Source organism: Thamnophis elegans, chromosome 2 (genome assembly GCF_009769535.1).
Source record: "Thamnophis elegans isolate rThaEle1 chromosome 2, rThaEle1.pri, whole genome shotgun sequence".
NCBI classification, from domain to species: domain Eukaryota; kingdom Metazoa; phylum Chordata; class Lepidosauria; order Squamata; family Colubridae; genus Thamnophis; species Thamnophis elegans.
In genome coordinates this window covers 86,838,119-86,859,312 of record NC_045542.1, presented here as the reverse complement: position 1 = coordinate 86,859,312, position 21,194 = coordinate 86,838,119, and the positions used below count along the sequence as shown (strand labels likewise).

Below are 21,194 nucleotides of genomic sequence, written 5' to 3'. Positions count from 1 at the left end.
AATTTTAACTCTTATATCCAATATTCTGCTAAATTAATAAAAAGACAACGAAAGACGGGCTTTCAAAAATAAAACTATTTCTCAAATTAAGGCAAGATTTATTGATTTTGGTCCAAATTATGCCTGAAAACATGAATACTTCTTATCAGTTTTTATATTATCACAAATAGCTGTTTGTTGAGGATTAATACATCTATAATAGTATATCATACAGGCGGGATATTTGTAATTTAATGCTGTTTTTATCCCCAAACAAGATTTAGTAGCTGAAGCACAACAATTAGCAGTTCCTGCTCTAAACTGATTATGTCTAAATTGTTATAGCTACAGGGCAAGTGAAACACATGGGATCCGAAAGCAGAAAGCTGGGCCAGCAAATGGCAGAATTAGTGGCTGGTTATAATAATATGAGGAGGGAAACATTCTTTTTTCTTCCCAGTTTTTTTTTTTAATTCTCTTACATACCATTTTAAGTATACATTCGTATATGTTATTCTTCTTTTCATTTAATAGGCTATAATGTACAGTTTGGGTTGCTTTATTTACCATTCCTTCCGCCTGTTGTAACACCACCTTGTTTCCACATTCTTGTCTCCCTCCCTTCTCTACTTTCTTCCTTCCTCCTCTCCTTCAACTTCCTTCTTCCCTTACCTTTCTCCTATTCCTACTCTTCCTCTTCCCCTTCCTACCATCTCTCCTTCTCCTTCTCTCCCTTCCATCCTCCTCTCCTTACCTCTTTCTTCTTTCCCCCCGTCTTCCTCTCATTCTCTCCTCTTCTCTCCCTTTCTTTTTCTATTGTTGTAGGTGTCTCTTTCACATGTCAGTTTATGTTAGGAAGGAAACATTCTTGAATGTGCATGCTTACTATTATTTCAACATTACATTGTTTTATTGGGATGGGAGATACAATGAAAGAAAGTCTTCCAAAAGCTAGGGGGCAGCAGCTGACCAACATTTTCCTTATAGAACTACAATGGTCAGGGTTTTTTTTTCCTTCCTAGTCTTAGGAAACAACTCACAAACGTTTAACTCAGAAGAGTTACACAACATGGCATGGCATCATAGTACAGTTCAGAGACATCCATAGAGGGATGTCAAAAAAGAGAAAATGCCGCCCACACAACTAAATCTCACCTCTTTAACTCATAGTCATATCTTGCTGTCTTGACTTTTTTGACACCTTCCCCTCTCATAAGCCCCCCCCCATGAATGTCGCTTTAAGTTTATATCTGTAGTAGTTATCCATACAGAGTCAAAGAGAGACAGAGAGAGATATGCAGAAAGAGACAGAAATAATGTGTGTGTGTGTGTGTGTATTTGTGCTGATAAATAAATAAAGGGAGACTAGTATAGATCTATTTCAAGCTATTTAGCTCTCATCAGCTAGCCATACCCTTACTGGGATTCGAACCTGTGCTGTATTGCATCTTAGGCAGATGTGTTAACCACTAAGCCACAGAGTTCGACTCCTTATCAGCTGAGCCGGGGTGAAAGGTATCTATTTAGAGTTACAACCCCCGGTATGCCCAAATATGGGAGGAAGATCACTACTTCCATTCTCTGTCCATCGGCTCGTCACAAGAGACCATCCAGACAGAAACCCAATATTTTACTGTTGCCTTTGTTACATTTGTGTATTTGTGCTGATAAATAAATAAAGGGAGACTAGTATAGATCTATTTCAAGCTATTTAGCTCTCATATATATATATATATATATATATATATATATATATATATATATATATATATATTGTGTGTGTGTGTGTGTGTGTACATAGATATAGAGATATAGAGATATAGAGATAGATAGATAGATAGATAGATAGATAGATAGATAGATAGATAGATAGATAGATAGATATGATATGATATAGATATAGATATAGATATAGATGATATAGATATAGATATAGATATAGATATAGATATAGATATAGATATAGATATAGATATAGATATAGATATAGATATAGATATAGATATAGATATAGATATAGATATAGATATAGATATAGATATAGATATTATAAACATAGATATAGATATATACAATATTTTAACTAAGATAACTAATTCATTTTGAGCAATGTGTCCTTTGTCCTTTTCTGTATCCACTTTTTGGTGGTTGGGATATGAAAACCTCATCACCTATTAAAAACCCCGGTGTTCTCATTCAAAGTGCAGCTGACAGGAAATCCTGATAAAGCCATTCCTATACTAATTCAGTCAGAGATCTGCAAATCTTGGGGGAAGGGTGTTCAAAAATTCACAAGTATTTTATTCTTTATTTCTTTATTTGTTTCTTTATTTATCCATTTATTTTTACCCATTTATTTATTTGTTCATCTATACACATTTATATATCTACATCTAACTATCTATCTATCTATTCATCCATCCGAGGAGGAGGAGGAGGAATTACTACCACTACTACTACTACTACCCCTCATAACAAAGAGGCTCAAATACATTGCATTTTAAAGGTGTGTACAATAGGTCTGCCCATGATCAGGACATTATAAGCATGCAATGTGATTTCCTATTCTTTTGTACCTTCCCATGTTCCTACATCAACTAAACCTGTTCCATTGAGAACAGATTAAATAATTCGGATCATTGTGTGGCACAATGGCACCCATTCCTGGATCAGGAGCCTTCACAGTCACTCTTGCCTTAGCCACCTCTAGATTGGACTACCATAGTGTGATGTATAGGAGGCTGCCCTTGAAGAGTATGTGGAAGCTTCCACTGTTGCACAATCGATGTGCCGCTAGAACAGCAAATGTTATACCTCGTTCCTCAAGCTGCATTGGCAGCCAGTTTGCTTCCATGTCCAATTCAAGGTGCTGCTTTTAAACTTTAAAGACCTTCATGGCATGGGACTGGATTACCTGAGGGATTCCCTGATTACATCAATCCACCCCTTCAGACGTGGCAGAGAAGATATGCTGTGGATCCTATCTGTGAGGAAACTGACAGGAGATGAGCCTTCTCTGCTGTGATACTGCCTTATGGAACATTTTTCCCGTCCCAAGTGAGATTAGTTCCATCCCTGTTAATGTTCTGGAAGTCCGTCAAGATCTGGCTATGGCTTTGGGTATGGTGTGGTGGAATGTAGTCAGATTCTCAGGAGGGAGGATCTGTATTAAACAGAAGCAAGAAACAGTGAAGTTTTGTTTCGTTTGGAGGAAGATGGTTAAGATGCCTCTTTCCCAGAAGTTCTCAGAATATGTTTTTAATTATGTGAGTAGTGTGCTTTAGTTTGGCAAGATTTCTGACTATCAGCAAGGAACAATAAAGGAAACTGTTTTGAAGTATCTCAGAGTGTCTCTCTTGATCGTTGGAGCCTGACATCTGGAGTTAAAGGGAACCAGAGGCATTCTTAAACAGCTCCGCTATTGTAGTTGATATGTTCAGTTTCCCTATGTACCTTGCGGTTTGCATATTTTAATTGTTAACAATATTTTAATTTTTAATAATGATCTGTATATATTTTTAAAATTATTTTTACACATTTGTTATTTTAGTTCATTGTTGTACACTGCCCTGAATCGTTTGTTGTGAGATAGGTAGCCATATAAATGTAATATCAATAAAATTGGACTTGCTTTAAGTTGACTTCCTTCCCTCTTCACAAGGCTCTGAATTTACTTGTTTCTTCCTTCTATTCAACCTTGATGCCTCTGGTACTGAGTCTTTTAATTTGGAAGCCTGACAACAGGGCCTCTTCATTTATAAACTCTGCTTCGTGAACTGCTTGTGCTGGAGAGCAGGATATATTAAGTTTAAATAAATAAAGGCCAGTGTTATTCAATGAAGAAATCCCTTGGAAATATTCAAAGTGCTAAATGTCTCTTGTATGTTATATTCTTCGTAACAATGTTGTGTGGTTGAATAATATGAAGTGGAGTTGAAGCATGGACTGTAATGGACCTAAAGATACAACGTAGTGAATTTTTGGCAAAGACTCAAATATGATTCATCATTTCTGCTAGGAGAGTGCAAAATAAGTAAAAGGGGAACAGAGTAGAAGAAAAGGCAATGTGGTGTGTAATGTGATGTTAGTGGTCTATCATACATAAGGATATAAGAACGCATATTGATTCCTCTTACCTATTACCACTGATGAGTCAGGAATCAGTCAAGATTCAAATTGAGAATTTCTACATTCAGTCATCTAACCTCTCTCTGCTATCCCAGCTTTCCATTCATCTTTCCTTTATTTTCTCCACCTTATTTAATTCACATTTCTTCTAATATGAGTCAGAAAGCCATGGCTGAAATCTCAGCTCTGCTCTGGATGCCTTCCAGAAACTTAAGAAAGGCATTATTTCACATGGACAATCCTGTTGTCCTGCCCTGGAGGGTTCTCATTAAGATCACTGAGTCAATGTGGGAAAAGAAGCACAAATGTTTAGTAGAATTAGTTATTATTTGAGATTTATCAATTCATGAGTCAAGGTGGAAGTCCTTCCTTCCTTCCTTCCTTCCTTCCTTCCTTCCTTCCTTCCTTCCTTCCTTCCTTCCTTCCTTCCTTCCTTCTCCTCCTTTGACTTCCCTTTTCTTCTTAGAGATAAATTATTTGGTCCAGGGGTATAAAATCGGCAGCTTCTTTCAGAGTAAGCTGGGAGAATAATTGGGGTGGGGGAGAAACTGAGAAATTTTATTTGCCTTTGACAAGAGTTGCTGGATTTTACGAGTTGCTGGATTTTACGAGGTCAAAGACATCCTTTCCCGTTTACAGATTCATTTCTTCCCTTTGGAATCTTGAAACTCTTCCCAAGCACGCACATCTGATGCAACACCAAGTCCTCTGCGGCCCTTGATCTAAGAGGAGCTACTTCCTTCTTGTTGTCCACTGTCCACCAGTTAACCCAGCTCCGCAGCACCAAGTTTTAGTTCCATAGTGTGAAACTTCCTTGGTCTGGTTTTTCCGAAGGGTTCCATTTCAGCATCCGGGGGATGAGGGGGGGGGGACACCGCTGGGGAAGGCTACCATCATGAGAAGGGGGTGGTGAAGGGCTTTGCTCTCCCCTCCGCACCCCACCAAGGAAAGGCATTTTTTCCGGGGGTTCTTGTCTTTCTGCAATCTACTGCTTTCATTTGTCTGGACTTTCGCTGCAGTGTTTAACACAACCTAATGACACTGAGAGGGAGGGTGGGAGGGAGAGGGATTTAGCTCTTCCAGGCTGCAAAGAGCGCTGGGATCCGTGGGAAAGAGAGAAAAAGGTTTGCCCTCTTTGCCCTCAGGGGGCCCCGTGCCCATAAGCCACGTCTAAAGAGGAGAGGCGAAGTCTCCGACGCAGTTTGCCTGTGTCTGGGACGCAAGGGCTGGTTGCTTTCTTCTTCCCGCTCCGCTCTGGAAGCCACAGCCCTCGGGGATCGATCTCGCCCATCGCTGCCTCTCGCCGCCGCGTCCTGCAAGATGTCACGAGCGACAGAAAGAGGCGACGCTGCCACCTGCAACCCTTCTCTGCTGAGCCACACAAGGGGGTGAAGTCTCGCTCGCTGCAGCTTCGGCTTCTGCTGAGGAGGGAGGGGGAGAAAAAGGGGGTGTCACACTAGAACCTTGGGGAGGCGGATTCCCTCCTTCCACGAGAAGAAGAACCCCTCCTTTCCTCTCTCTCTCGACCTCCTCTTGCCTTGTCCAGCCATCGGTGGAGAAAGCAGCACTTGAGCGCGGGGCTTCTTTCGAGCAGAGCCACCAGAAAGCAGGAATCCACTAATGCGACGCAGAGGCGGTCAGTTCAGAAGAAAAACGGGGCTCGCCTCCGGAGAGTCAGCCAAACGCCAAGGAAGACCTTGGGGTGCCTTTTGGTGGACGTGAATTCCCCCAGCTTTGGAGACAGGGGCGCCTCTCCTTCTAAAAGCCTCTCGGATTCTGAGGTGGTTTGGTTTCCCTGCCAAACAAGTGAGTGACCGCCTGCCAACCTCTTTCTTTGCTTCCTTTGCTTTTTTGTGTGTGGGGATCTTATCCTTCAGAAGGGGAATCGGGGGTTCCTTTTCCAGAGCAAACCGAATTGCTGGGCTAAAGTTCCCAACTTTTAGGACCCTTCTGCTTCTCCATGCAGCCAGAAAATCCGAGCAAAACAAAGAGGCACCAGCAAAGGGCCAGGACAGAAACTCCTTAGTTCTTCTGGGCTGAAAAACATCCCTAGCTGGCTGATGCCGTTCCTGAATAACACTTTTTAAGGGAAGGAAGGACCCAACCTTCTTTTTAATTCTGAATGCAACTCTCACTGACCTAGCAGAACCTTTTCTTTGCCATATAATAGACCTGCATGCATACATGCACAAATCCAAAGCCTTTTTCCTGGATAAACCACAAGGGAAATATTTAAAGAGGAAAATGTATGGAGAACTTCTCAATTCAACCACTGCATCCGACCCCCACCTGATCGCCCAGACAAACACTCCCTATCCAGGGAGCACCCACCGACCTATCAGCTCTTCAGGTTTTTACATGTCCACAGCCAGAGTGTTAAAAGAAGGTGAAATCAATAAGCCGGACCTGGTGACCTATGTTGTCCTGTTCTTCCTCCTGTTCTTGGGTGTCACGATCATTGTACTTTTTATTAACTGCCAGCTGAAACATTCTTTTTTTGCTACACTTCCTTATGACCGATCTCTGCGAGAAGCTAGGAGCCCCTGGAAAACACAGGCTGTCTAATATTCGGCAGTAAGAAGGCAGTGGGGAAAAGTCTAAGCTAAGCTTTGTTATGACCAGGAGGATCTCGTGAACTCTCTTATGCAATTTGCCACGGGGATATAAAGCCAGCTCTGTACAAGTGAAGATTTTTCTATTCCAACAACTCACTTCAATGCTAAACGTGGTCTGAAAGAGACCCGTTTCACATCCACGTGCAAATTTTTCCTGCATGTGCAAGATGATTGCAAAAAGATGTAAATAAAAAGAATGTGTATGGATTTCCACGAGTCAGTTATTATCAACATCCATGTATGGATCGGGGTGCGTATGGTCAATGATTTCAGACTGCGTATTAAGAGTATGGGGATACATTTCAGCAGTTCAACTCACTATCCAGCAAGGCTTGCATTGATAAAAAAATATATATATGCGGTCAAACTCTGATGTGTTCTGGCCAGCCTTTGCATGGTTTATTTTTTAGTTTGTGTTCATATTAAAACAACGCCATTAAGCACTCTGTGCTGATGAACCTGGGATCTGCCCACCCTTCCCAATTTTTTTGCCTTTCATCTTAAGATATACATATTGTAATTTAGTGGAATATGTTTTTAAAAAAGGAAGAGAGGTTCTAAAATCCAAGTCTTAGTGTCTGCTTTGATTCTTATTAAGAAGTACTATTAAAACTTGTTTTATAATTGGATTCTTTTGAGATAATTATATTGTTACTACTGTTGTCTGCCTATGATGCCCAAGGATAGTGATTGCTTGCACTCAAGAAACAGAACTGCTGAAATAATGACATTTACGCATTGTAAACCTACTATAAAGTCCCATAAACCCCAGAAGCATCCTCTAATCTCTGAACACAATTTTACAATATTCTGTAGCTTAATATCTTTCTCCACTGCTGGACTGGAATGTTATCTGCCCTCCTTGAATCAGCAGAAAACTAATTGGCATCAACATTTCTATCAATTGCTGATCCTTCCCCTGCCTCTAAATTTTTTCCATCATATTGGATGATAAAATCTGAGAAATTTTTACCTTGATTGGGATCACAATAAGTGGGAAAATTCTGCTTTAACAGTAGAACAACTAAAATAACTTAAAGGCTACTAACCTATATAGAGTAGAAACAAGTTCAAAGCAATAGAAACAAAATAGGGACTATGCATGATTATGGGGTCCTTGGTGCTTCTGCACTTGATGGTTTTCTTGCACATGTTTCATTACTAAACTGGATAACATCACCAGTACACAAATTTCTTGCATTAATCTGCAAGAAAACCACTAAGCTCAGAGAGCACCAAGGACCCCATCGTTTAACCCTGAGCTACAAATATTCTTTTATCGCTACCATGCGTGGAGTACAGCAGAAAACTGTATTGTCCAAGTACATCTTGAAGAAAGGCCATTAATCAGAATTGTCTATTTCAATGGGTGCCTAACAGGCTAACTGAATTATAAAATGAAATAAAAAATGACTCAAACCAGTAGCTCAATTGTATTAAAGAGTTTACACTGGAAGAATATATAGTACTCTCTAATCTGAGCACTTGTATACAGATCTATTTACTCAGAACTTGAATTCAGTGGTCTGTACACATTAGAAGGTGGACATAGGTTAATTAATGCAAAATGTGAATTAATTGGGGGGGATTGCAACAAGCTAAAGAATACATTATATATATGGAGAGGTGGAAATATCTTAAGTTGAGACTTAAAAATCAGAAATATATAAAAATATAAATCTTGCTGTTTTATTCAGCTACAGTGTTTTAAACTTTCAAAATTAAAACCTGTGTTTATTAATTGTATTATCTACTTTTAATCAATTATGGTTTGCCTGCAACTACTGAGAATGATGTTGCTTAATTGCTGTTGCCAATTGTGTGCTTGTATTCCTTTCCTTTAATAAGGTCCATTCTTCCTTTTAAAATTGTCATTTGAATATTCAATGTTTCTAATGGCAATTTCAGGAATTTAAGAACAGTTCTGCATTTGAGTGTCTCATTACATTTCTTTGGCAAGACACAGTTATGGTGGGGCCTATCTCAGAACATCAGCACAGCTTTCACTGGTGTCAATTCAGCTATTGCAGTGTGTATAAAACTAATGTGAAGTCCGTGCCACTGAGCAATAACAAACATAAAATAATTTTGGATTGTTGATTCCTTAAAAGGAAACTGACTCATAACCGAGTATATTATGGCAACCAGAATTATGAAGGCTAGGGTTAACCTAAATAACAGACCACACAGGTGGGGCATTCAGACATATAACTAATACTTCTAAGGTACTCATGGACAATAATCCATGTTTCTTAATTTAGAAAATAAGGTAGAAATCAGTTGAATATAGCTTCTTGCCAAGTCCATGCTTCTATGGTTATTACCTTCAGTTTCTATGTAACATTTGATTGGAAATGTCATACACTTTGGTATTGATCAAACGGAAGGCAGAGTTCTGTAGAACTGTTTATATCTATAAAGGATTCATTTTGCTATTGCCCTAAGCAGAAATTCTAGGAGATATCAATAAGTTGAACATTCTGGAAAGTTGCCTTGAAGATCTATTATTAAAGAATTAGACAAATACTTGATTGCACACAACTGAATCATATGTGGAGTGAGGAGAAGACTCCATTCAGGAAATGTAAAAAATGTTTTTTATTCCCATAGATTAATGTTGGGGCTACATAAATATTGATTGTTGCAAAATCTGGCCAAATATTGGAAAGGGACAGAGGAAAGGACGACTACTCTCATCAATTTAATATAGGTTCACCTCCCAATGTATTTGTCTCTAGAGAAAGTCAATTAAATCATTAATCAGGAATCTCATGCTGCTAAACTTGGACCAAACACGCCAGTTAATATGTCTGAGCTCTAAATTGGTTTATACTGGTGCCATTATGAATCTCAAGTTTAATATTTTTCGGTAATAGTAGTGTTTTTAAAGTCAAATTAATAATCTGTATTGCTATAGACAGCTATGCTAAAAAAAAATTTATTTTAAGATCTGGACAGCTTGTTACCATGCCTTTATAAAATAACATAGTTCCCTTGCCCACCTGTTCAGCTTTCTCTACCCTTGTGGGCTCTTCCCCCCTTTCCTTCTTGTGCTGTGAACCATTCCAGAGAATTTTGACAGCATCTTTGAAGTTTCCCTTCATCCTTGAAACCACCAAGGTAGTAAAAGGAGAGAATTACCATTTTCATATCTTACCTGCAGACCTCTCTAACACATCTGGGAAATCACTACATAAATGATAGCCTTTTTTCCCCCCCAACAGGCAAGTTGTATATATTGTATATATTTTTGCAATAGCCAAATTCAGATACATGCAATGTATATAGTGTGAAAGAAATGAAGGATGCGCAAGTGTGATAAATAGACAGAACAGAATGTACATGTGAGAACCTCAATGAGAACTTGTCTTGATAATTGTTTCTCACATGGAATATAATGATTGAGATTTTGGACTTGGTTCTAGGAAAATGAACGTTCAGGTTCACTGAGTGTTAAGACTTTGCAGTAGTCAGTTTCTTACCCTAGTTTTTCTCACAGAGTGTTGTGGGGACAAAATTAGGGAAACTCCCGTATATACAGAACCTTGAACTTTAAAAACGGTGGAAATTTTTTAAAAAAACCAACCCTGTAACATTAATGCTGAAATTTATGTATGTATGTATGTATGTATGTATGTATGTATGTATGTATGTATGTATGTATCTATCTATCTATCTATCTATCTATCTATCTATCTATCTATTATTTCATATTTATAAACTGCCCATCTCCCTCAAAGAAAGTCTCTTTGGAATGGAAATCCATTTAAAAGGCGATGTGCTAGATGACAGTTTATAGAAATCTGCATTGCTGTTGCCCAAAACCATTTTTGTTACATCGCCTCCTTATCGTGTACAAGAAATATTACTATTTTTAAAATGCATTTTAACATTTTTCATCCTGGGAAAGCTACTCTGAATGAAATAAAGATAATAATAATAATCCAGGGAAGCTGAGAATGCAGCAGAATGCTCCACAATCCAAAAGACATAACGATTTCTTGCAAAGGAAATGTTCATCCAAGAATTGAGCATTAAGAATATGCACTTGCAGCATTTAGGAAAGCTATATGAGTTTTCTGGGGTGGGGGGGGATAGACAGTTTGTGGATGGCAGGAAAATGCAAACACATACCCAGTCCTCACAAAAGCCAAGTATTTAGGAATATTGAAGGAATGAATCATGAACAGTAAAAGCACCTTTCACTGCTCTGCAGAGGTAGGATGCCACAGAATTATATATCCAATTTTTCTCAAATTGGCAGCATCTGGTTATACGTCTAAATCCAGAGTTTGCAATCAGTCCCACCTAAAGCTGGAATAATGCCTTTGGCAATTTTAATGTAACTTAATTATGATTGTTTAACAAAACCTTTTCATATGTATGTCTTTTCCCATTAGCTATAGCTAGGGTAATGTCACTCACACAATACTGCAGGCGGTGACATTGTCTCACTGTTAATTCAGTAGTCTAAGACTAAATTATCTAATCATTCATCTTCCTCCCGATTCCTTGATTTATGAAAACAGTATAAAAAACATACTTTTGCTTAAGTTTACAATAGCCTTAGGTCATACCCAATTTTGCTGTTGCTTCTCATGCAAGTACTGTATTTCCTGCTATGCAAAAGAACACTCTTAAAATGCCAGTGACTGCGCGTAAAAATGGAGATAAATTAATCCTTTTCTCTGTATAGTAACCCTTGGTTTTCCAAAGTAGATCACCAATTTATCTATGAAAAACCTGTTTTAATAGTCCTTTTTCTACAAAACTTCAAAAGGAGAAAATATTAAGAATTGAAAAACCCTCTTTCTAACTGAAGATGAGCCACATCAAGCTACCATGCCATAAAATAATTATTATTGCAGGAATCTGTATTGAATTATTGAAATTAACAACATAAATCAGAACAAGTTGCTGCAGGGCTATAACGTTTGATGGAATCAGTAGAAATGCAGACGGAGTAAGTTCAAAAGTAGAGTTGGCCTCTGTATTCTGTGTTGTGCCAGGCAATGGCAAAGCACTTCTGAAACCTTGCCAAGAAAATTGCAGCCTTGTCCAAGTAGTTACCAGCAATCCATGGCATGGCATGGCATGGCAGGGCAGGGCAGGGCATGGCAGGGCAGGGCAGGGCAGGGCAGGGCAGGAGTTGAAGTTGATGGTAATATCAGGAATGTAGCATATTATCCGGCAACATCATTTTCCTGATTTAAGAGATAGAATTTATGAGTCTTCCATACTAGTCTCCATCTGAGCTGCAGATTTTCACAGCTTTTCAAATCTAGGAGGTGGTTATGTTACTTTTAGATTCAATTATATAATTTTATTTTTTATACTGTAATTGCACAATAATGGCATACAATCACAAACAATTTTAGATTGGTAGGTATATCACATTCCTCAGTCATCTGCTGTGCAATTATTGGGACCCCAAATATGCCTCTCTGTTTGTCTTATCTATTAATCAGCTATGATAGCAAGACTAGAAAAGACACTTCCCTTTGAATGAGGTGCTGATTAAAGCAGATATACTAGATGTCCCAACTTCTAATTGGTTTGGGATTATAATTGCGTTCTCTGCCATTGGTGATGCTAATTGAAGAAATTCAGAAATAGTTATCTGGTTATCTGGAAGTCATCAATTTCAGATGATTGTTCTTACCAGATCCAATGAACAATTTTATCCAGTCATTAATATAGGAATTATTGTATGCTGGCAACTATAATGCTATCTTATACAAGGAAAACCATGGGTACCTCATAATATGTTTGATATATAAATTTTTATCTTTCCATCAAATGCCCATTCAAGAAAAGAAAAAGATTTTAGAAAAATAATTATGTAAATATCGCAATGAATGTTTAAATACAAATTGTCAAAAAAACAAACAAGCAAACAAAAACCACAAACAAATGGGAGATGTTTCTAAGCCTTCAAAATTCTTCAGAAACAAATTCCATCACTAACAGCTGGAGAGATTGAACCAGATGCAAAGTTCCGCTTTCCTGCAGAGATATATTGTACAGTGGGACGTGATATTTATATAGGAGTGGGCGGCCCCACTGAAACGTAGGGGGAGTTTAGATATTCTCCATTACAGCACCCAGCATTGCTCAGTTGGATGCTGTTTTTTGATGAAGGACTTCCTTTTAATTATCCTTTTAAAAGTGAGTCTATTTAGATACCCAGTTATTTGTGCTTTGAAACCTCAAAGACGTCAGCCTTTAATGAGGAAGAAAAACATTGGTAACATATTTAAGGTTCATTCTTGAAGCTAAGGCAAAGTTCTGTCATTTTGAAATCGAAATCTAAGGCAGAACCCTTGATACATAATGTTCAGATGATGTTCAAATTGAAATTGGTCTGTTCCAAGTTACCAATTCTGCATCTTGCACTTCGGATGAATTCCATGTATCATGTCATGATCTAAGTGCTGAAGTACAATTTGCTTCCAACTGTGAGCTTCTTCAAAGTTTGTGATATATTATTCACAACAACGCAAGCTGTTACCCTACACTGATGAACTTTGCATATATGGAGAGTGGAGAAGTTAATGCTTGTAAAATGAATAAGATGGAAACACTGATGAACATAAAAGGGGAAGAAATAAATAACTTAGGGAAGAGGTGCACAAGTGATGTTCAAAAGTCAGCATGTAGTTTTAAACAGTCCATTCGACAAACTGCCATTAAATTTAGCAAGAAGAAGAAAAAATCTATGAGAAGTAATAAGTTGCTTCGGCATTCTTGAGTATTAATTATGATGTTTGTACCCAACCAATAGAAGACAATATTCAAAGGCAATTCTAACTGTATTTCTAAAAAACAGTCTTAGAGACAAGAACTGCTGCTAATTTTCAGATCTCGTACCCACAAATATGCTGAAGGCGCAACCGACAGAAGGTCCCTGCTTGAGCAAGGGGCTGGACTAGAAGGCAAATATGAAGACATTACCTTTTGACTTTTTAAAGGGATTTTTCTGCTAACTTTTTTGATATAGCTGGCTGAAATCTGCAGGCTAACTTTGAAAAGGCCAAGGTCAGACTTTTTGTGTAAGGCAGTATATGTAAGCTGCATATATAATTAGAAACAGTGATCAAAATTACCCTTGTTTCTGTGAGCAATTGACATATAACATAAAGGCAAGAGAACTATAAAATTTCAGAAGCATTGATGCAAGGGAAGGAAGAGAGGGAGGGAAAGATTGGACAACCATTTGTCTGAAATGGTATATGGTTTCCTGCCTCAGCAGTGGGTCGAACTAAAAGTCCTCCAAGGTCCTTTCCAATTCTGCTATTCTTATGAAAGGGGGAAGGAAGGATTCAAATTTGAAAGATGGAAGGATTTTCTTGGTCTCTCCCACTTCTCATATTCTGTATTTTCTTTTTGTCAAATTATATTAAATTTGCACTAAATATAGACATGTCCTTAGGCAAGAAACCTTCACCAATTCGGAAGATTATGTGCAAGAATTAGGCAGTTAAGATTAAATGAAAAATAGCAAAAGATAATTTTATGTTCTGCTCCACTGACCCCAAGGACACAGAAAGTACAATAGGATATGGACAGGTAAGGACTGTGAAGTGTGCTACGACAGAAGCAGGGGTTGCACAAACATTTTACAAAAAATGAGCCAAGGCTACATGCTCAATGCTGCAAAGCCTCTATAAAAACCTCTAGGGATATTCTTGCTTCTCAGAGAAAGAACTAGTAAATGTCCAGGTCAATGGTTTAAACAGACTAGAGCCATGATGGGGAACCTATGGCGTGCATGCTATAAGTGGCACGCATAGCAATATTGAGAGTTGGCACCACGGCTCTCAACTCTGGCACACATGCATGGGCCGGCCAACTGATTTTCAGCATTCTGGAGGGTTGGGAGAGGCCATTTTCGTCCTTCCTATGCTTTAGGAAAGCCTACAGAGAGCAAAAAATAGGCCCAAAGGGCCAACCGGAAGTTCATTTCCAAACTTCTGGTTGGGCCGTTGGGCCTGTTTTTTGTCCTCCCCAAGCTCTGAAGGCTTTCCTGAAGCCTAGAGAGAGTGAAAACGGCCTTCCCCTCCTGGGAGGTCCCCGGAGGGTCGGGGGCAGAGGTGGGCTCCTACCAGTTCGCACCTATTCGGTAGAACCTGTTCGTCAAATCTACTGAACCGGTTAGAAGGGTTCCACCAGTGGACCCGGAAAGCAGGCCACACCTACAGAAGAGGTTCCAACATTTTTTGAAACTCACCACTGGTCCTTGGATATGATTATTCTACACTATCATGCTCATATTTATAAAACTCAGTGCCTCTGTGAAAGGTAAGGATGACTACTGCGTTTGTGGTGCAATCAGAACACTGCGTGTGTTGAAGTTGTTTTAACACAAACCAAAGATGCCTTTTAAAAAACAAGTTTACATCATATTCTTATGCAGGCCAGTCCTGTTTGTGAGGTAATTTAAGGTGGTTCTGACAAGTGTCGTCGGCATCTTCATATCCGGTCACATGGGCGGCAAGCCACTCCCACAAAGGAGGCCACACCCACAGAGTAGGTTCGAACAATTTTTGAAACCCACCACTGGTCGGGGGAGGCTGTTTTTGCCCTCCCCAGGCTTCAGGAAAGCCTCCATAGCCTGGCGAGGGCAAAATCCCCCCCCAGTGTGTGTGGGCATTGCTTGCACATGCGCAGGTGGGAGAACATGCGCGTATGCATCCCCTGGTGTGTGTGGGCATCGCTTGCACATGCGCAGGTGGGAGATCATGCGCGTATGCACAGGTGGGTGGGTACGCATACGAGAGCAATCACACAGTTTTAGCACACCTTTAGAAAAAGGTTAGCCATCACTGGACTCGAGTCTGTTAGTCAAAGAAAAGTACTCACCCCAATGCCTTTTCTCTGCTTTCCTTGAGATTTTCCTGATGTGGAAACCTTTGGAGAAATACATCCACTTCTGCAGATAAATATGCTCCTTTGAATCAACATATCAGTAACAAAGCACCAGAAAGTTAAACTGAGGTACACTTCAGACAAGCCCACTTTTTTAAAAAGCGGGGCCCAAGTATGTGTGCACAGCTCCCCTCCATTTTCTCTGACAAGAGATACCACAGTCTGGTCCTTCGCTGTTTCCAGGGCAAGATCTAAGCAGCCCTCAGACCGGATTTGGCCCAAGGGCTGTGAGTTTGACAGCCCTGGCCTAGAGATATCACGAAGGATGAAATTGACAAATAGCTTGTTCCTTTCCCAGTGTGCAAAGTGCTGTCTCTCTATACTTTCTTTACTCTTCTAGTAGTGTGTGAGTGAGGGATTTTTATTGCTGCAATATCTGCAGAAATTTGAAATAGCCACCTCTTGGTTCTTAGCCTTGGCATTAGTGGAAGCAATCGCAAATCACCTTCAAACTGTTTTCAAGGATTTGGGGAGTGAAAATATGTCCTGATTGCTTTTTTCATTATCTCTCTGAACTCTGTGTTCTTCAGCCATATCTGATTGAGGCATGTGATCTTCATACTGTTTGAATTTCCTCTCATTCTCACTTAAAACTATTGTTTATTCCTGTCCTATTTTTCTTACATTCCCTATTATTTTGGATACTTATTTTTCTGTTTTCTCAGTATTTTAAGCCATGAATGAGCAAAGTCAGACTTTAGCTACATTGGCTGGATTTAAGAGAGTCAAGGTCCAACATATCTAAATATCACAAGGTTGGGAAATATATTTAGAAGAAATGAAATCCTTTTGATTACTTACACCATGTTTTTTAGTATCCTTTTTATTTCTCACAAACAGGCATAATTTTACTGTCTTGCACAACACATATCTGAAAAAAAAATTAAGCAATTCTGCTTAGACAGCATAGGGCTATGTTTTTCAGGACCACTGCAATTATAATTCATGTAAATATAAAAAACGATCTTGCCAGTGGAAGTTTAGTATTAATAGCTATTTATACCATCAGTTGCAATTTGTGTTCAATTAATAATCCTTATTAAGCTAAATTACACTTTCAATACAATTCCATTACAATTCTCAATTACATCTGTAAATTTCAAATTTATGATTATGATGAATAATTTGCAATTAGATTCACAGTCTAAGACTGGTAAAAACTGAATTAAGCTTAGAGTTATAAAATATAACCTAAGAGTTATAAAATAGTGCCAAAGGATGCAGGCAATTCAGAGTCACTCAGTTGAGTTGGGCAGCTGGAGAAATTGAACAACTTAGCAATAGCACTTAGACTTATACACTGCTTCCCAGTGCTTTATAGCCTTCTTTAAGCAGTTTACAGAGTCAGCATATTGCCCCCAGCAATTTAAGTCCTCATTTTACCAACCTTGGAAAGATGGGAGGCTGAGTCACCCCTGAGCCAGTCAGAATCCAACTGCTGACAGTTGGTAGAATTAGCCTGCAATGCTGCATTCTAACCATGGCTCTTAAATAAAATAATAAATAAATAAAACAAAATAAATTTCCAGCAAGGAGGATTTTAATTTTGGGCATGGGTCCTATGTCCCTTCATTCAGTAATGTTTTAATTTTGCATGGTTGCTGAAAGGCTGTGAGCCGAAGACTTCCTGCAGTCAGTTTGTGGAATTTTACTGTAGCCCACTGATCAAATGGTCCGTATTTCATCCTTTGCTCTACACAAAGGTAACATTTGCTGTTGTTTGTTACATGCTGAAATTATCATTATCTTCACAATATTGTAAAATCACAGACCCCAGTTCCTTAGTTGATGTCATAATGTATTAGCATATTATTCTTATTGCCTTCAGCATTGATTCCTGTTAACTACCTGGACATGTCCCTTCAGTTTTCTTGGCACGATTTCAGAAGTAGTTTACTATTGCCTGCTTTCCACACTGAAAGAGAATGACAAGCCCAAGATCATCTAGCAGACTTTCTGACTAAGGTTAGAACTAGAACTCCAGGCTTGTAACCCAGTGGTTCTCAATTGTGGGTCAGGACCCCTTTGGGTGTCGAACGAACCTTTCACAGGGGTCGCCTAAGACCATCGGAAAACACATATTTTTGATGGTCTTAGGAACCGAGACACCGCTCCTCTATGATTGGGGGTCACCACAACAAGAGGAACTGTATTAAAGGGTGGCAGCATTGGGAAAGTTGAGAACCACTGCTTTAACCACTACACCAAACTGGTTTTCATTGTGAACTTGCAGTTATATAAATTCTTCTTGATCATTAAACTTATCTGCTGACCAAGTCTTTCATTTACATAGAACCACAGAAAGTTTTTTTGAATAATCTCATTTTATTATCTTATTCCTATTTATCATTAATACACTATCAGAGAACTTTTTAAACTTTTGGATCTAATTAAAAAGGACTACCAGACATGGGCTGTAAAACTCCAGAACACCCCTCAATTCATCTTTTATGCAACCTTTAAAAAAACAAAGCCTCTCTTACAATAGTCTCTTTCTTGTTACAGCACAGGAAAAGTATTAGTGATAAAGCATGATCATCTCATTCTTTATCTCATTTATTTCACAACACCACATTAATATATTTCTTTGAATGCAAACTTTGAAATACTTCAAACTAAAACATGTGTGCTACTTTTCATTAGGGATACCATATCCAGGCTCCAAACATCAAGATACGAATCATTTTCCCAACATACAACTAAGGTAGCCCTAGTGTAATTCCAATCCTACATTCTTCAGCATGGAATCCGAGTTGGAAGAAACCTATAAGTCATCAAACCCAATTACCTGCTCCGTGCAGGATTCCAGATTAAAGAATGAACAATAAATTTCTATCCAGCTTCTGCTTAAATACACCTGTGGGAAGAGTCATAGCATCACCATTTCTATAAGTAATTTGTTCTAGAGTCAAATTGGTCTCATGGTTAATATCCCATTTTTTTATCATCTGCAAATGTGATAATTTCTTCCACCTCTTTTATCTACCTTAATAAAAAAAAATGATTGAACTTTATGGGTTTGAGTAGGATTTTTCAGCCCAGCCAGGCATCCATTTATATCATGCCATCCTACCCACACCTAATCAGATTGCTTATCAGAGCATCATGGTGTTTTATTAAAATCAATGTATGTTTTTAATATACCCACAATTTGTGAAGGAAATTACTGAATAAAAACTGATTGAGGCTTTTTTCATTTTCTATTTAATTGTGTCCAACTTTTGGAGATTGCCTGGACATGTTCCTGCAGTTTTTGGCAAGTTTTTTCCCCCAGCAACAGTATGCTATTGGCTCCTTCCTAAAGCTGAGAGAAAATGACTGGCCTAGATCACCCAGGTGGCTTTGTGCCAAAGGCAGGACTGGAAGTCATGGTCTCCCAGTTTCTAGCACGATACCATAACCAATACAGGCAGTTCTCGACTTATGACAATTGGGACTGGAATATCAGTCACTGAGTAAAATGGTCATTAAACAAGATACCCACATTACTGATTTGTTCACTGACTACAAACCCAGCACTCCCAGTTGTGATCATTAAACAATGTTAAGTGGAACACAGGGGTGCCTCAGAGGGTGAGAGCAGCACAGAACAGATCGCAGGAGATTTCCTCCTGCTAAGGAATTTAAAATCCTCCCTGCCAAGCAGGAGTTCCAGCCTCCGAGAAGAGATGTTCATGCATCTGAACTGTCAAAGGATCATAAATTAAGGCTCACCTGTTTATCAAACTGGTTCAGAACAAGGTGATTTACTTTTAGATTACATAAAACATGTGTACTTCAGAACTCCAACTGTCGGTCCTCAATGGATCCAGATTTTTTTAAAAGGGATGGACAAGATTAGATTTTCTACCCCCAAGAAAATCTGCTCTGAAGGAAATGACACATTATATTGTAAATTTTTGTTTTATATCTGGCTGATTACTCATTTTGTAGGTATGTCAAAATATGCACTTACATAATATATAACATTCACTCATATTAGCACTGAAATTCCAATTTAAACAGTCTGAAGATTTTTAGGGTTCTATTTTTGCAATGAACAAATACAGCACCTTATTTAGCATTGAAAAAAATATTTTTTTTATTTCTTCCTTAAGCAATACAGTGCTATAAGTAGAGCACTGCTTGATCATTACTCATTCAAGCAGTTTCTGAAGAGCATATGCCAACATATTTGTTCTACAGATAAGCATGCTATTTTTAAAACTAAAAATATTCTGATTTTCATACAAGCTGATTAGCTAAGGAATCTTCCCAAGAACTAAAATGAAACCAGCATATTTTCTTGAAATAAAATATTGATGAACGCAATGGGAAACAATGACTGACATGTAGGAATTAATTTACAAATAAAAGTGTTAAATGTCTGACCTTTTATTCCTTCCCCATCCCCATCCCTTAAGTCTTATTTAAAGCTGGCATATTGAAATAGGAATTTTTCTTTTTTTGTTTCTTAAACACATAACTATTGATTCTGGAATCTCTTCTAAATTCTTGAACTAATTTTTAGTTGCTTTAACATAAACTAGGATCACATGCACATCTTTCTTTCAAGAGACCTGTCTTCATTTATAAAATGTTTTAGTAAGCATATGTATGGGTGAAGAAATGAAGTGGTAGAAGAATCAACAATATTACTTGAAAGATAAATGAGACAGGAGAAAGCAATTGCACTGAATTTTACTTTCTGGAAGCTAAAACGATTGAAGCATAACAGGAAGAAACTTTCTTTTTTTCATTTTGTTAAGTATGGAGAAATTTGAAAGGGGCATTCCCTTTGTATCCTGAAAGGGTACAATGCTGATTATGTTCAGGCCAAATCACTAGCTCTCTACCTGTATCTCTATAAGATCTTAAATCATTTCTGTCCAGAATCATTAAGAGGAAGAAGACTTATGTAAATGCTGACAAATTCAATTTTGATGCACTGCTCTTTGAGACTATAATCTACACAGACATGGAGAGCTTTAGATCCCTAACCCTCCCCACTTCATACTTCAAAAAAGCATTGCAAAACAGAAGTTAAAATTTCCTTTCTGGTAAGTTTTGCTCCTTGAAGGCTAGAGATCTTTTTAGAACTAAATAACTCACAGACTGCATGGGGTCCAAAATACAATAAATAATACATAAATTATCGTAGGCATATAACATGCGTTACATCATGCATTGGGTACAATTCTGGGTATAATGCAGAGTTGATCTTAAGTTACATATCCATATAAAATTTGGCATTGAGGTATTTACGGTACACAAATGTATCATAAACATGGAAGCAACCAATCAATCCAATCACACACACTTTCAGAAACTCCTGGTGATCCCCCAAATTTTAAAGGAAAAGAGGTAACAGCTGTAACCATTATTTCTCTATTGAAGTTAACATAGCCTCCTGATTACAGTTAAATTGACTCCTTGAGTACTGGCCCTCCTGAAGCAATTAAAGACTGAACTCTTCTGGAGTGTTTGGAGAATGAGAATGGTTACAATTGTACTTAAAAGTACAACAAGTAAATAAATGAAATCAAAACATGTTATAAGTATGAC

The 21,194-nt window shown here is 38.3% G+C and overlaps 1 protein-coding gene across 1 annotated transcript; it reads left to right on the top strand.

The window, feature by feature from the left end:
- The first annotated feature begins 5,222 nt into the window (after nucleotides 1-5,222).
- On the top strand, nucleotides 5,223-7,026 carry SMIM32 (small integral membrane protein 32). Its single transcript, XM_032211027.1, has one exon. It carries the CDS (start codon nucleotides 6,292-6,294, stop codon nucleotides 6,670-6,672), a length of 381 nt encoding a protein of 126 aa, XP_032066918.1. The 5' UTR covers nucleotides 5,223-6,291; the 3' UTR covers nucleotides 6,673-7,026.
- The last annotated feature ends 14,168 nt before the right edge of the window (nucleotides 7,027-21,194 follow it).

Bases quoted from the DNA above. Each gene is read 5' to 3' on its own strand.
- SMIM32 (XM_032211027.1), top strand. From the start codon at position 6,292: ATGCACAAATCCAAAGCCTTTTTCCTGGATAAACCACAAGGGAAATAT.